The following is an 18,136-nucleotide window of genomic DNA, read 5'->3' on the forward strand; positions in this document are numbered from 1 at the left end:
AAAGCGCTGGCAGGTCGATAGACACACAAACAAACACAAACATACACACAAAATTCAAGCTTTCGCAACAAACTGTTGCCTCATCAGGAAAGAGGGAAGGAGAGGGGAAGACGAAAGGAAGTGGGTTTTAAAGGAGAGGGTAAGGAGTCATTCCAATCCCGGGATAAGGTAAGTCTTTCCGCTCCCGGGATTGGAATGACTCCTTACCCTCTCCTTTAAAACCCACCTCCTTTCGTCTTCCCCTCTCCTTCCCTCTTTCCTGATGAGGCAACAGTTTGTTGCGAAAGCTTGAATTTTGTGTGTATGTTTGTGTTTGTTTGTGTGTATCGACCTGCCAGCGCTTTTGTTCGGTAAGTCACCTCATCTTTGTTTTTATATATAATATAACCTACTCATATAGTTTAATACATACCACACTAGCTTGTGAGAGGGGTTGATCCAGGTGCAATTTTTTTTATTTTTTTGGTTACTGATCAGCATCCGTTATACCTACTGCTTTAAGCATGTGAATTCTAACACTTGTTTCTGTTAAATCCATTATCTTACATTTCTTCTGCTCCATACCAGTTTCAGTAAAATACCAGTGACTGTGACAAAATAGTGTTCAACGCACAAAATGTGTTACAATTACTGCATATTTTCTGTCTCTGTTTCCTTTATCTCTAGTACTTTTATTACACAATATCTCTAGTACTTTTATTACACAATATTTACTAGACAGGAAACTCACCATCAGGAGTAAGTGCCTTCTGATGTGGTTGAAGCAAATTCCCAAATTCTTGCAGCTCTGAGCGACGAATGATCCTGTCTAAATACATTTTTTCTAAAATGGAGTATGCTGGTAACTGTTGGCATCTCTCATCCTTGAACAGTGTTGCCAGCATACGACTTCGCTGTTGGCCTATAATATTAGAACAAATAAATAATAATGTTTCAGGAGGACAAGGTCATAAACATATTATTAGTGTCTAAAGGCTACTGCCTATTTTTTACTTAATGCTTAGCAGTAAGTACTTCAGCTGTCTAACAAATGAGAGTGGGCACACTTGCTTAAATTGCAAAATGAAAGTTAATTACAGCACAATACATACTGCACAGCTACACTATTGTCAGTCAGCACAATGTAGTCACACGGGTGTGTGTGCGTGTGCGAAAAAGAGAGAGAGAGAGAGAGAGAGAGAGAGAGAGAGAGAGAGAGAGAGAGAGAGAGAGAGAGGGGGGGGGGGGGGGGAGGAGAGGGGGGCAGAGGGGGGGGGGGGCACACGTGCGCATCTTTCAATCACTCAATGCCTTTACTATACATTGGATTTCTACCTTTAGGCCTGTTCTTATCATTCCATCAAACTTCTCTATTGTCATATGTCTCTTTGGTGAGGCTTTTACAGAGGACAAAGAAGACTGTCAAAAAGTTAACTACTTTGAAGTACTGTGCGTATTTACATTGCACATACTGTTATATTCAAGTGAAAATTTATTCATGCTGCATGGTAAACAGTAATCCAGAAAAATTTCCCTGTACAGTCAGCCAACATTAAACTAAAATTGCTAGGTTCTTGATGCTACTCAAATGTGCTACAACAGTGTAACGTGGATTTGAGTATAGTCTTGCCTTGATAACATAAATCAAAATGTTACAGAGACTTAATACAGCAGAGAAATAGAACTGAACAAAATGGAGAACCATTAAAGGTAGAGTCTCAAAAAATTCATTACTATGTCCAGTTTTGTAATGAACTAATGTAAATGACCTTCCAATGACTTGATAACTCTGTTCTAAAATTGTCATGTGTGTTAAACATACTACGATACAAAGACTCACCTCATGAACTTTTAAACAGAAAAAAAGGAGCTGCTGATAACTCATACAGATGACAAAGGACACACATCAAATGAAGAAAATGAAAAATCATATGGCATTGTTGGCCGGGAGGTCCCAACCACAAGTTCAGGCACCAAATCAGGAAGAGTTTTCTTCCTTTACACACAGTGGCCTCCTCTTATGCAGTGTAGAGTTGTGTCTCCATCATATACTGGGTGTAGGTGACTACAGAGTGTGTGAGTGAGAGTCACTGTGTTGTACGATGAGATAAGAGTGAGGGTGAAACCAGATGTCATATAGCTTACTCCTTTAAACCAGATAAAAGTGGACCACCACACTTAACACCCCCATCCAACTGACAAGTTCACAATCAATAGTGTCATGTGCCCCCAGTCCATGAAACACTGCAGAAAGGTTTGGAATTTAATTCCTGATATTGGTGCCAAGTCAAGCGATCAGAAACTATACACCACTACCTCTCTTTCCCATGCCAATCATATATTGGTGGCGATAAATACTTCCTCCATCTGGATCTGAAGCAAATGTCTCCAATTTCAGTACCACTGCAAAGGCATGCGTTAGCAAATTTTGCTGTGGAGGTGAGTCACAAACAAAATGTGATTCTACCTGGATAAAATATCAAAATGAAGTCACACGCAAATTAAGCATGTTTAGCACTTAAAAGCATCTCCCACTGTCTTATTTTACAACTTTCTGCTGTCTCATGGAATTTTCTTCTGGAGCAATGCAGATGAAATAAATAAAATTCAATTACAAAAAGCAGTCAGTAACAGTAATGTGTGCAATAGACATCCACATATCTCCTAGGTTTGTTCAAATATCTTTGAAGGCTTCCTTCCCAGTAAAGTTTTTATCTTTATGATTAAACATAGACAAATAGCAAATCACTGTTGAACACTATATTTAAATACTACCTCATAACTGTATTGCATGATATTTCCTAAGTGAATTAAATAAACTTCGTACTTGAGAAATGTCTTCAGATTGTCCATTTTAATTGAAATATCATTTAGACTGACAGGTTCCATTGTTACTGTGAATTTTAGTTACAGGGATAAAAATGAGGAGGAGGAGGAGCAAATAGTTTTTAGACAAAGCACACAGCAACAAGGACAAATGTTAAGTGCATTTGCCACCAAAGTGTCATACTAACTACGAATTAACTGACTACAATGGGGACAATTGTAAAGGGGTTTGTAAAAGCAGGTATCTAATTATATACCACACAAATCCCATAAAACCCACAGAATACTAGTTTGTAAATACTGAAATATAAGTAGTCTTACATTGAGAAATGACGAGAAGTGTTACAGCAGAACCAAATGTCTATTTTATTTGGTGGAGAATTTTATGATAGCAATACAACTTTCAAACGAAAATTTCTATATTTTATTCCATCCTCTTTCCTCAAACATTTAAACATGAAACTTTTGATGCAATCTCTAAATGTATTGCATAAGCACACTTAAAATAAATAAATAAATAAAAGCCATCCTCATGACACATCAAGCTAAACCTTATAACTCCGTCTCCATCTTTGATAATGATCTCAGTTCAGTAATACCTGGCAGCATGCTCGCATGGCCGAACTGGTTATACGACCACTTGTGGCAAGTGAGAAATTCGGGTTCAAGTCTCAGTTTGGCAAAAATTTTCATTTTTTCTGAAATGTTCTACAGCTGATGCGGAAGCATAATTGCAAGTTGAGAGTTCATCCAGTAATACCACGCGAGACGACAGCAGTTATTACAATTCATGTTCGACTGGACAAGGATTCAAATCCATGTCTGACCATCCAGATGTGTGTGTTCTGTGATTTATGGAAATCACTCAACACAAATGCCAAGATGGTTCCTTTGAAAGGGTGCAACATTCCAAGCTTGTGCTTCATCACCAATGACCTGCCTGTTGATGAGATGTTAAATCCCCACCTTCTGTCCAATTCGGTGATGTGAGCCCACAAGTTTGCTCATGTCTCCCATGTACAGATAAAGTGCCAAATCGATAATTAGAGCCTGCATAGCTGCTTAACTAACGAGATGTTGCTTGCTATGTTTCATGCACCATTTCAAGTAGTCCAGAAATTTCCATATGATTAAAAGGGTCAGTTAAGATGCGACTGACCAAAATCACCTGCAGTAAGCAATTGTCCAGTTTCTGTGCCTGACACACTAAAGACTTGCCATTTTGTGTGACTGTGAGCAATGGTCTTTTGTAAGGTACCCAACTCAAAACTTAGATTACATTCAGTTCCCTTTGTGATGTTCACTCAGAAATTAGTTGAGGTGGACCTGCATTCACTGAAAACAGCACTGTCTGGCAAGTTTGAAACTGACTGTCATCAACAAGGTGATACACTCGTCTCCAGTCCCTGTAGGTTAGGATCTTCTTACAATTATTTTTCTTAGGCCCTGTTACACCATTCCAAACAACAGCTTCTATCCACCATTCCGTCCTACCTCCACACTGTACTGCACTGATTCCATACAACTGACTGTCCCACCCCACAAACACAAACAAACAAAAATTCAATGTCACGACATTTGTCAGCAGTGGAGTGTCACAGCACTGCTTGGTACCAGTTCTACACCACCTCCAAAGTAGCCAGTGTGCTATTTTAAGGGGTAATTAATGTTTTATCCAGTGAGCATAGGTCTGAAAGTGGGATTGAATGTTCTCACACTCTGGTATTGCTGAGAGCCAATCATCTTTTTATTATCAAGCCTATTGATCCCAAGAAAGAAACTTACGTTTCTGAAATATCACCATATATCACTTTCAGCAAAAATGTATTTTTGTGGCTTTTCCCCTTACTAGTATTATTTCACTGAACTGCTAAGGGGTTGATTTTAACCTGTCTTTATAGGACTTTCTAATGTGTGCACTATATCTACATAAAGGCAGTTTCGGAAGCCTCAGCATTATTTCCATACAAACTACATCAAAGCTTTAATAACAATTTTTTGATATGATGTATACTACATCCATACAGCATTGGGACATTAAGTTAAAATGTGTGATCTGTCAACATTGGTGGAAATAGATAATGAACACTTACATAGCTAAAGACAATCAACTACAGGAACTTCCTGGCAGATTAAAACTGTGTGCTGGACCAAGGCGAACTCTGGACCTTTGCCTTTCATGGGCAAGTGCTCTACGAATTGAGCTATCCAAGTACGACTCATGACCTTTCCTCAAAGCTTTACTTCTGCCAGTACTTCATCTTCTACCTTTCATATCGGTGCTAACTCCACTGCAGGGTGAAAATTTCACTCTGAAAATATCATCCAGGCTAAGCCATGTCTCTGCAATATCCTTTCTTCCAGGAGTGCTAAACTTGCAAGTTTTGCAGGAGAGCTTCTGTGAAGTTTGGAAGGTAGGAGATGAGGTACCGGTAGAAGTAAAGCTGTGAGGACAGGTCTTGAGTCATGCTTGGATAACTCAGTCTATAGAGCACTTCACCTCAAAAGACAGAGGTCCCAAGTTCGAGGCTTAATCTAGCACACAATTTTAATCTGCCAGAAAATTTTATATCAGCACACACACACACACACACTGCTGCAGAGTGAAAATATCATTACGGAACTACAAAAATTCCCAACCCCTCCATCCCCCACTCACAAAGAGAGGGGCAGGAGTGTGAGGAAAATGGGGAGGGGGGGGGGGGGGGGGGGGAGAGCGGAGGGAGAGGAGATCTCGCCATCATTCACCTGAAGTGAGTTAGAAAATAGCATCTTTACACTAGTACACACAGTACACAAATATTGCACAACATTATTTAACATTATTATTTTTAATAATGATATATCCACAATATGTGGCTAATTATTAAAAAATGTATTACCTGCTGAAGCAAGGACTGTGCATATTAGTGCATTTCTTAATGCAGTCATACGTTCATCCTCATGAATTATGGTTCGGTAAGAAAGTTCATTATAACGCTGAGCTGCCTCAATAAATTTTCGGCGGTAGTCTAGTACTCTAGCATAACAGACTTTGTAATAAATCTGTAACTGTTCATTTCTTGATTCAGCCTGTATATGAAATAGTCGACAGAAATTAGTGAGAGAGAGTAACTGAAATATCAAAATAGAAATACAAAAAATTATCATCAAAATATTTATTAGAGCATATAATATGTTTGTATTATCATGCATCATGCGTAACATTTTAGAAACACTATTACTATGTCTTTTTCTTGTGATAGGAGTGCATTACTTCATGAACTTTACAACAAAGAGTCTTTGCTGACCTGGAAATTATCATGAAGTTATTTCTCATTCACATCTGTATGACAAGTGCATCATCTCCTATATAAATAATTGCCAGGTTACTTACAAGGGTAAGTCAATTATTATCCGCAAAGTAGTTATAAAATTTTATTGTAATCAAATAGGAAACTTACAAGAACATCATTTTCGACAGTCTCCTTGTGTTTCAACGCACTTGGTCCATCGTACAAGCTTCCTGATGCCCTCATAAAAGAAGGTTCTCGGTTGAACTGCGAGCCAGGAATTCACCGCTTCTTTCACTGCTTCGTTTGAGGCAAATCAACAGATCCTTAGTGCCTGTCTGAATGGACCAAACAAATGATAGTCAGAAGGGGCATGACTGAGACTATACGGAGGATGATCCAGTACTTCAAATTTGAGTTTCTGGAGCGTTTCAGCAGTATGCGGATGGGCATTGTCATGCAACAACACAACACAATTTGACAGGAATCCTCAGCATTTGCTTTGAATTGCAGGCTTTAGTCTGGCTGTAAGCATCTCACTGTAACATACACTGTTTATTGTTGTGCCCCTTTCCCCATAATGTTCCAGTACTGGATCTTGTGCATCCCAAAAAACCGTAAGCATCAGTTTTCCTGCGGTCAGTTGGGTCTTGAACTTTTTCTTGCATGGTGAATTTGGATGTTTCCATTCCATACTCTGCAGTTTACTCTTCGGCTTGTGATGATGGATCCATGTTTCGTCACCAGTAATGATCCTGTCTAAGAAGTTGTCCCCTTCATTACCATAGCGATCCAAATGATTTTTGCAGATGTCCAAGTGTGTTTGTTTATGCAACTGTGTGAGTTGTTTTGAGACCCATCTCGCACAAACTTTATGATACCCAAGTCTGTTAAGAGTGATTTCGTAGGCAGAGCCGTGATCAAATTGCAGACAATGTGCCACTTCGTCAATAGTTAATCATCTGCCAGAGATAATCATTTCATTTGAACACTCAACAGTTTCTTCATTTGTGGCGGTAAACGGTTGTCCGGCTCATTCATCATGTGTAAAACTTGTGCGACCATTTCGGAATTTTTCAATCCATTTGTAAACACTCCGTTGTGGCAACACACCGTTCCTGTACTGTACCGAAAGTCTTTGATGAATTTTGGTCCCTGATACACTTCTGACCACAAAAAAACGGATCACTGAACGTTGCTCCCCTTTGGTGCAAATACACAGCAGAGCAGCCACAATTAACAGCACGGCAGTAATAACGAAACTAACCTAGCAGCTTGAAAATTGCAAAGATATAACAACAAATAAACAAAGCATGTGTCAACATAAAACGACAGTACTACCAAAATAAACAAAAATGTAACTACACTGCAGATAATAATTGACTTACCCTTGTATAATAGCACCAACAGAAATAGCTCCAATACTAAAGATTTCAAATAATGCAAAAGCACTCTTGTCTGCGACAAGCTACAACAGGAATATCAGTGAACGCAGGATAAAATGAGAGCCCCCAAAAACACAAAAATATGGCATATCTGGCAACTTGCCTGGAGCAGTGATGCTCTATTTATGTAAGCTTCTGCCTGAACAGGATCATCATCTTCTAGATACAACCTTGCTATCTTGAGGTATGTATCAAGCTTGTAGTCCACAGTGTACTGCCTAAAAACCAAGATACAATGTCTCAGGAATCCAGTTTACATGTACAATGTTACGCAGTTAACACATAAAAGATAACGTGCACTTCAATGCATTTTCTTAGTCAATGTAGTAATATCCTGCAAGTATGATTCCATGTACCTTACACATTACCTGATCAGCAGTATCCAGACACTTCTATGTAATACATAACTGACAACTAGATGTCACAAGAAGTGGACTTGCCACTATAAAATGAGGAGGAAGGGGTGGGGTGGGGTGGTGGGTGAGGGGGTGACAAGCAGCACTGTGTTACAATCACAGTGGAATGGGTCATTAAGGAGAGCTCAGCAACTTCGAATGTGGACTATTCACTGTATGTCGCCTTAGTAAACACACACACACACACACACACACACACACACACACACACACACACACACACACACTAGGGACATTTCCACCATTTTAACACGAAACCAAATCAGGCACACCTCATGTACTGATGGATAGTGACCGTCTAACATTGTGAAGGATTGATGTAAAAAACAACACAAAATCTGGAAAGAATCAATCTCATTCCAAAGTGCTAGCAGCAGTCCACATAGTATAATGACTGACTGGGGGTAGTTTAAAGAAAAATGGGGCGCAATGGTCAAACTGCTCCTCGTAAGACACACATTGGAAAAACAGGATTTCTGGTCAGATGAGTGGAGGAATAAAATACAAAATTACAGTGTGTTTACACAGGAGTATGCCTTTTAATGAATAATGAAATATGAAAGTGGATCAACTGCTATGAACAATATAGCAAACAAATATAACAGAAAATCCTGTGTGAAAAATAAATATGTAAAGGAGTAGTACAGATAACTCACTGAATATCACTGGGCATTTGATAGGAAAATCAATTAGATGAAAAGGTTGCTAAGCAATGTTTACAGTTTCATTTGTGTACCAATCAATGACTCAATGCTGCAACTGTTCAGTGACTTGTTACCTTTACTTTTTAATTTTTTTATATTTCACAAAGTACTTTTTGTTACCATATTTTACTCAGGTTATACATGAGGTCTGTTCAAAAAATTCCAGAACATTCGTAATTTTGCCCCAATGGTGTGCTGGAGCGAAATGCAGTTGGTATTCCTGTGTTTAATGTGTAACTGCCGGAAGTTTCATTTTTGTACATCTGTTAGATGTTATTCAGCGCTGAATTGAGTAGAGCGTTGTGTCGCAAAGTTCACAAATTTCAAGATGGCAGGGTTAGAGAAGCAAAGCATCTGCATTAAATTTTGTGTGAATCTTTACAGAGACGTACAAATTTTTTTTTTTTTTTTTTTGTGTGGTTTTAGGGCGCACAACTTCAATGGTCATTAGCGCCCAGACTACGTTAGGAATGCACCACGAAGCACAAATTTAAAACAGCAACTAAAAGGGAAAACACGATAAAAGATTGACAGGCATACAATTGAAAAAACAGCATAATCAAATGTCCTTAGACAGGTTTGTCAAGTTGATGAAATTAAGAACGCGAGCAGCTGCTCCTGGGTCATCCACTAAAATGGCATCTACAGTACATGGCAGGCCAAGATCAAGACGCAGTGTATTAAAATCCGGACAGGACGTTAAAATGTGGCGGACCGTCAGCAATTGCCCACATGGGCAGAACGGTGCCGGCGCAGCCGTCAGCAGATGGCGATGGCTGAACCGGCAGTGTCCAATTCGTAACCGGGCCAAAACTACCTCCTCCCGCTGAGAAGGGCGTGAGGAGGACGTCCAAGCCGCGGGAAGAGATTTCAAGGCCCGAAGCTTGTTGTCCATAAGTGCAGCCCAATCGGCATGCCACAGCGATAAAATGCGCCGACAAATGACCCTGCTACAATCTGATGAAGGGACACAACAAGAAGCTGTCCGAGGCTGGAGGACCGCAGCCTTGGCCGCGGCATCTACAGCCTCGTTTCCAGGGATACCGACATGGCCAGGAACCCACATAAAGCTAACCGGAGAACCGTCGTCCACCAGCTGCTGAAGAGAGCGTTGGATCCGGTGCACGAAAGGGTGAACCGGATACGGATCACTGAGGCTCTGGACGGTGCTCAGGGAATCTGAGCAGATGACATAAGCAGAATGTCGGTGGCGGCAGACGTAAAGAACAGCCTGGTAGAGGGCACGTACCAATTGATGCAGGAAGCCTACGGCAATGAATACTTAAGCCATACTCAGTGTTACAAATGGTTCACACAAGTTTAAAATGGGTGGACGGAAGTTAAAAATGACCCTCATTCAGGATGCCCTTTGACATCTACTTACAATGCTCATGTCAGGAATATCTATGAAATAGTGCGTGCCAATCTAAGAGAGATTGTAGAATTACGTAACATTTCAGCTGGATCATGTCATGAAATCCTGACACAGCATTCTGGAATGCATTGAGTTGCTGCCAATTTTGTCCCACGGGCTCTTGAGTTAAGACCAAAAATACCTTTGCCTAATGATCTGTGAGGAGCTTCTGGGTCATGCAAATGAGAATGCAATGTTCCTTAAGAGAATCTTGACTGGTGATGAGACATGGGTCTATGGTTACGATGTTGAGTCCAAATTTCAGTCTTCACAATGGGTCAGGCAAGGTTCTCCAAGGAAAAAACTCATCAGGTCAGGTCAAATGCCAAAGCCATGCTGATAATTTTCTTTGACCTTGAAGGATTTGTCCGTCAAGGAACTATTAACTGATTGTACTATTGGGACATCTTGCACACTGCAAGAAAATGTGAGAAGGAATCAACGTGAAATGTAGTGAGACAATTCATGGCTCTTGCATTACGATAACACACCCACACATTCATCCCTGTTGGCGTGTGACTCTTGCTCAGAAAACGAAATCATCTGCAAGAGGCATACCATAACTTCTTCTGGAAGTGGAAACCATGCTGGGCACATCGCATCAATTGTGGAGGAGAACATATCTAGAAAGCAGATTAAGTAATGCTTAGTTCTGAAGCTTTATTCCATGCAATTGGTATTCCAACTAGGCAGAATAGTCATGCAGTGTGAGTATGGGGAGTGGCTGTGTTCTTCAAAATGCAATAAAAATACTGAAGAAAATTAGTGTAAGCCACAAGAAAAAACGAAACTTACTACTAGGCATCTGCACTCATGGCAGCAGCAGTCAATATGAGAGAGACTACAACCAATAACTCTGAAGTTCTAGATAATGGAGAACTAAACACTATCCACATTCTAGATAATGGAGTACTAGACACTACCCACAGCTCATAATGGAAGGTAAGCACCTGGAATTCCGTAACATCCCATGTTATGCACTCAAAATGAAACTGTCAATAACACTGAAGAAAAAAAAGAACAACAAGCAACACACTATCTAGTTTTGGGCTGCAGTATTCTCCCCCCCCCCCCCCCCCCAATCATGGATAAAATAATAATATACTTTCACGTATACTGTCTGCATTTCACTCACTCATTCACTCATGTTTTGGTAACAGCCCTTTTATCTGTTCCACCTGCAGATTTTAGACAGAAATAAATTACTTACTTCTGGCCTGTTTCCAATGGAATTCCCACCAAAACATTAGCTGCTTCTCTCCATGCTTGCTCACGTTCGTAGATCTCAGCAAGATGTTGACGGATGGCAGCTACCTGCTCTTCAAAGGAGATAACACGAGGCTGAACCTGAAAAATGGATGTAACTTCTAGTATCTATACAGTTTGGCTTGCATTTCACAACTTTTATACAATTGCCAAACACGAAAAATAAAACGTTATAATTATCAGAAAAGCCTATGTTCAACATATTAGCAACACATATCAAATACATTTTGAAGTTTCAAATTATATTTTTCAGTATTGAGCTCTGAGCGGTAATTCACTGAGAACAAACTTCATGTGAAACAAAAGTAAGTTTATCAATAGACTGAAAATAGAAGTAATGTTTCTGCTGTAAACTTCTTGGAGCTTCCTGTTATGACATACAATATCCCTTATTTTTACAATGCCCAAACCTGTTTTACCAAGCATAATAGCTTACAAAGGTGACTATTACATCAACAAATTACCATTAGCGCCACAATGTGAGCAGTGATGAATACCTTACTATAGCAAATAACTGAGTAGTGAGACCACTATCAGCCACTTTGAAACAATCCTATCATCCTTTGAAAGCACTCCTATAGCTACAAATAAGGAGTTAAGAACATGATTCAAATTTTTCCTTGCTTAATGTCTGGAAGTTGAAGATGCCCAAGAAGCACAGTTACGTTACGCAGCCAGTGGCCAGCCACTGCTTTGTTTGGTTTTTGGTTTTGTTTTGCTTTAGGGCGCAAGAAACTACTGGGGTCATATGCGCCCAAGTCAAATCTATAAATACGAAGACAGAGGGGAGTTAAAAAATGACTAAACATCAGTCCCAACTGACATAATAGAAGACAGATAAAAACAGGCACATGGAAAAAGACGCCATACAGAAAAGGAAGTCCAAAACTAAAAATTAAATGGCCTTTGCCATGTTCCTTTGGTGGATAAAGAGTAAGAAGTGGTCGACAGCCCGGGCGTCATTTGCTACAATGGCCAATAACTCAGATGGCAAACCCAATTGGAAATGTAAAGGTTAAAAAATGTGCATTCCATCAGGAAGTGGCAGACAGTTAAAACTTTGGCACAATGTGTACAAAGTGGTGGGGTATTGCCACTTATCAAATGACGATGGCTACAAAGGCAGTGCCCAATATGCAGCCTAGTTAAAATGACCTCCTCCCAGCAGGAGAGCCGAGAGGTGGTCATCCAAGCCCTTGGGAGAGGCTTAAGAAGACGGAGATTATTCCCATGAAGGGAGGACAATTGGCAATGCCAAAGGGACACCACCACCAACCAGACGGCAACACAGAGATCATCGGAGGGAATACAGGAACTTATGGGCTGAGGTACGAGGACTGCAGCCTCGTTTCCTGGCAGACTGACATGACCAGGAACTCTCAGAAACATCACACTGGCTCCACCAAGAGTGAGCAAGTGACAGTTTTCCTGGACCCACTGCACTAAGGGATGGGCAGTGTACAGTGCACATAGTTTTGAAGAGTGCTGAGTGAGTCTGAGCAGACAACACAAATGAAAAGGCTGTGTTGCTGGATGTACTCCACGGCTTGATACAGAGTGAAGAGCTCAGCTGTAAACACTGAGCAGTGTGCCAGAAGCCCATATCGAAAGACACAGGTGCCAATGATGAAGGCACACCCAACCCCATAGTTAGTCCGAGAGCCATCAGTGTATAGAAAGGTACTATCACGAAGTTCCATGTGAAGGTCATGAAACTGAAGGTGATAGACCGAGGCTGGAGTAGTGTCCTTAGGAAACGAATGAAGGCCAACGTTAACATGGGTTGCTTCACAAAGCCAAGGTGGTGAAGGATTCACAGCCACCAGGAAAGTTGCAGGTAGTGAGAATTTAAGTCACCCTAGAAGTGCCGAAAGCGAACTCCAGGAGGTAACAGAGAAGAGGGACGTGCCCCATACTGGCAATCAAAGGAATCATCAAAGGAGGCATAGGATGGGTGGCCACGCATGGCAGGCAAATGGCATGCACACCTGCTGAGGAGAAAGTCAAGGCGGTACGACAGTGGTAGTTCAGCAGCTTCAGCATACAGACACTCAACTGGGATACTGTAAAAGGTGCCCATGGCCAAATGGATGCCATGATGATGGATAGTGTTGAGACAGCGCAAAAGAGAGGGATGGATGCACAAACACATAAACAAAGCACCCATAGTCGAGTTTTGAACAGACAAGGGACTGGTACAAACTGAGGGTGGTGGTTCAATTGGCACCCCAGAAAGTACCACTGAGGACACGTAGGGCATTGAGGAATCAAGCACAGCGGGCTGTCAAGTAATGACACATGGGAGGAACAAGAGAGTGTCCTATCGAGCATGAGCCCCAGGAATTTCGTAGTTTCAACGAAGATGTAAAGGTGGTGGGAGAAACCAATTACATCGCCAGAAATTAATACAGACGCTTTTGTCAGTAGGAAAGCTAAAGCCATTGTCGATGCTCCAGAAGTAAAGATGATCAAGACGTCGCTGAAGATGCCGCTCAGTGAGACAGGTCCATGGAAAACTGCAATAGATGGCAAAATTTGTCAACAGAAAGGGAGTCAAAGATGCCCAGTGCGAGACAGGCCATTACAGGGTTAATGGCAATAGCAAAGAGGATGACGCTCAGGACAGAGCCCTGAGGCACACTGTTTTCCTGAATAAAGGTGTCCGACAAGGCAGAACCCACATGCACCTTGAAAACTTGGCCTTTTAAAAGTGCCTGAAGGAAACAGGGCAGGCAGCACGGAAGGCCCATGTGTAAAGAGTACAGATGATACCAGTTCTCCAGCTGGTGTCATAGGCCTTCTCCAAATCGAAAAACAAGGCCACAGTCTAGGGTTTCCCCAGAAAACCATTCAGACATTGGTGGACAAAGGAAAGAGATGGTCAACTGCAGAACGCCATTCTCAAACTCCACACTATGCATTCATCAGTGAATTGCAAGACTCTGGTCACCAAACCAGCAGGGCACGAATCATTCGTTCCATCACCTTGCAAACACAACTGGTAAGAGATACGAGGCAGTAGCTATAAGGAAGGTGTTTGTCCTTACTGGCCTGGGTATAGGTATGACAGTGGCTTCACACCAGCATCTGCGAAACATACCCCTCTTGCCCAGATGTGGTTGTACTTATGAAGCAGAAAGGGCTTGCCCACAGGAGAAATGTGCAGCAACATCTGGATGTTAGCATCATCTGGGCCTGGGGTGAGGATCGGAATGAAGTCAGAGCAAGATCTAGCTCCCTCATAGTAACGGCAGCATTGTAGCACTCATGATTCTGAGAAGAGAAGGGTATCATCCAAACCACCTCCGCTCATTTCCGATGGAGGAAGGCAGGGTGATAGTGGGAGGAGCTCGAAATCTCCACAAAATGGCGACCTAAGGTGTTGGACATAGCAGTAGGGTCCACGATGATACTGTCCCTACCGTCAGGTGGGAAATTGGGGAATGGATCTTGGTCCCAGAGAGCTGTTGGAGATTGGCCCACATGATGGAAGAGGGAGTGGAACTATTAACAGAGCTAGTGAATGAAATCCAGCTATCTTTTTTGCTATCCCAAAGAATGCGATGACACTGTGCACACAACTGTTTATAATAAATGCAGTCTGCCCTCTTAAGATGACGGTTAAATATGCAGAGAGCACATCTCCGCACATGAATTGCGTCGTGGCATGCCTCAGTCCACCAATGGATAGGGACATGACGTGGTAAAGATGAAGTGCGAGGAATGGAATGTTCTACGGTGGTAAGGATAACATTTGTAAGATATTCTACATGATCATCACAATTAGGGAAATGTTGTTCGTCAAAGGTTGTCAGGGAGGAGTAAAGCTCCCAGTCGGCCATAGTAAGCTTCCATTTGGGTGTGCACGTAGATGGGGTAGGTGTCTGCAAATGGATAGCACACAGGAAATGGTTGCTGAAGTATGTGTTAGAGAGAACTGGCCACTTGCGACGATGGGCAAGCTGGGCAGTGCAAAAGGATAGGTCCAAATGGGAACAGTTGTGTGGAGTCTGGAAGGAATGTGGATGCTCCAGTGTTAAGGCAGAAGAGGTTAAGTTGATTGAGAAGATCAGCTAAGAGGGGCACCTCTCAGACAGGTTCTGGGAGAACCCCAAAGGGGATGATGTGTATTAAAGTCACCGAGCAGCAGAAAGGGGTGAGGTGGCTGCCCAGTAAGCTGGAGCAAGTCTGCCCTGGTGACATCAAATAGTCGAGGGATATAAATGGTACAAAGGAGAAAGGTCAAGTGAGAAAGGAAAAGCCAAACTGCAACAGCTTGAAGGCGTTTAGTTAGTGTGATAGGTAGACTATGAATGTCATCCTGTATGAGCACTGTGACTCCCCCATGAGAGGGAACACCGTCTGCTGGGGGAAGATCAGAAACGACCGAGAGGAAATGCAAAAGCTGAAAGTGGTTGTAAGAATGCAATTTTGTTTCCTGAAGGAAGAGAACAAATGGACCCTGCAAATGGATAGCACACAGGAAATGGTTGGTGAAGTACGTGTTAGAGAGAACTGGCCACTTGCGACGATGGGCAAGCTGGGCAGTGCAGAAGGATAGGTCCAAATGGGAACAGTTATGAGTGGAGTCAGAATCAGCCGTAAATCCTCTTTGTTAGATCAACAACCATGAACGTTCCATTGGAGGAGTCATGACGAAGTAAATATGAAGGGGTGTCACCTCGGCAGCTGCTGAGTGCCAGCCTTCAGATTCGCTGCTACAGGGCACAGAAGCAGCAGGATCCCGCTCCTTGAGGTCTACAGAAGCGTTGGCATTCTTCTGTCATCCTGCAGATTTAGGGCAGAAAAAGGGTTGGTGGTATGCACCGGCGACACGGATATCGGATAGGCAATGGTATCACATGGCAACACTGTCTAAGAGGACCATCGAGTTGGCAAAGAAGAAGACTATTTGCCTTTGATTGATTTCTTGAAGCCTTTCAGTTGGCAGAGCAAGATTCAGATGTTGGTTGGCTGGAGGGATTTAGGAAGCCTCCACAGGAGTATTCCTTCTGTCATTTCTGACCTGCCGGTTATGTAGCTGGTAGCCTCGCCCCATGAGGTGAAAGTTTGGTGGTGTGCTGCTCAGCTGGAGGAGGAGACGGGGACATTACAATGAGGCTGGGCGATTTCAAAAGCGTGGTGCTAAATTTGAGGTCCCATGTCTGTGTGGCCATGTCCTCGGTGGAGTGAGATGTAGAAAGAACAGTACTGTACAACACAGGGTTTCCGACAAGCCAACAATTTGTGAGCAACCGGGTAAGGCACTTTTCCTTCACCCTGATCTCTTGGACAGTCCACTCATCAAGATACATGGGACAATTGTGGTAGGATGAAGCGTGGTCGCCATCGCAGTTGATGCAGCAGGAAGGAGGCAGTGGACAATCGCCCTTGTGAGCATCCCTACCACAGGTTACACATTTGGCTGGGTGCTGACAGGACTCTCAAGTGCATCAGGTTCAGAATATATGGTCCACTTGTGGTAACTTCATAACCTGCTTTGATCTTTGATGGAACAACCACTACCAAAAGTGAGAAAGAGTGGGCATTAAGGAGGCAGGTGCTTTTTTCATCACCCGATGGATTGCAATGACACCCTGATCAGAGAGGCACTTCTGAATTTCTGCCTCAGTCAGTCAGACCATCGAGCAGCCTAGCGTAAATAACACCACAGGAAGAATTCGGCATTAAATCGGCCTCAACAAGAACAAGATAGCCATGGAGGAGCAAAGCTGCAAGCAGTTGTTGTGCTACAGAATCAGAAGTAGTCTCCAAAAGCAAAGTGCCACTGCGTAAACGAGAGCAAGATTTCACACAGCCAGCAATTGCATCAACACCTTTCCAAATAATAAATGGATTTACCATGGCGAAAGAATGACAGTCTTCAGTACATGAAATCACAAGCAACTGTGGTGCAGCTGTGAGGGTCTTTGAATCAGTAGTCTCATTCAGTTCATGTTTTGTAGCCATTGACTGTGAAGATGATTGGCTCACTGTGAGACAATCCCCCTTGACTGCCAGGATCTCCGATAGTGCGCTCCTTCCAACTGGGGGCCCCCTTTAGAAGGTGGTGCCCCTGCCTTCGGTGACTGTTCACGTTTCAGGTCATACCTCCCAAGCACCTGACAGAGGGGCCAATTGGCAATTTGGGAAGGCAGCAGCTCAGGCTATCACCCCTCCTGGGCCTGGGCCTGGCCTGTACCAGGGGTATGTGCGAACCCTACCTGTTCATGCAGAGCTGGGAATTATGTATTAACCAGTCACTTGTTATGCGTCTGACAGCCTTCACGAGTGCACAGGAAGGAAGGAGAAAAAGAGAACCTCAAACAACGAAGCAGAGGAAGGATAGGATAAGGTGAATGAAGGGGGGGGAAAAAGGAATGAGAAGCAGTATTCTGATATTGACTACCGAAAATGCAGAATACAGTTCCAAAAACAGCGAAGGCATGTTCCCTAGGGGAGGGAAAAAGAACAGCAAAAGGATAAACTTGCAGCATGTAAGCGAAAAGATGCTGCTAAGGCTGGGGGCCCTGTGGTAGCCAAACACTAAACTGCTGAAGAGTGGAAAGCCCCCTGGGAGGTGAATAGGAAGAGTGACTGCCTTGAAAAGTTATTCATTTACTGGCCAGGTCATGTACCCGGTTTTTCCATGGAGAAATGAAACAAAGGCTGCAGGAGTGACATTGGTATGGACTAGGGTATTGCATTACGTTGGCTGAGAGATGCAGTAATTGGAGTAGGGGCTGAGGAGTGGGATGGGTGGGGTGGACAAGAGTAGTGTGTTAGATTGGGTATATCTGCCATCAGGGCACAC

General features: G+C 42.6%; 1 protein-coding gene across 2 annotated transcripts in view; it reads right to left on the bottom strand.

The window, feature by feature from the left end:
• LOC124594787 (COP9 signalosome complex subunit 4) overlaps positions 1-18,136 on the bottom strand; it is an 81,930-nt gene that overhangs the window by 1,360 nt on the left and 62,434 nt on the right. Inside the window, exons 4-7 of one of the 2 annotated variants that reach the window (XM_047133203.1) lie at positions 11,267-11,403; positions 7,626-7,740; positions 5,688-5,877; positions 731-901 (exon numbers count right to left, since the gene is read on the bottom strand). In XM_047133203.1, coding sequence (XP_046989159.1) covers positions 731-901; positions 5,688-5,877; positions 7,626-7,740; positions 11,267-11,403 — 613 coding nt within the window. Of the gene's footprint in view, positions 1-730; positions 902-5,687; positions 5,920-7,625; positions 7,741-11,266; positions 11,404-18,136 lie in introns of both variants that reach the window. The other variant, XM_047133202.1, reaches the window with a different exon arrangement.

The sequence above is a fragment of the Schistocerca americana genome, chromosome 2 (genome assembly GCF_021461395.2).
Source record: "Schistocerca americana isolate TAMUIC-IGC-003095 chromosome 2, iqSchAmer2.1, whole genome shotgun sequence".
NCBI lineage: Eukaryota > Metazoa > Arthropoda > Insecta > Orthoptera > Acrididae > Schistocerca > Schistocerca americana.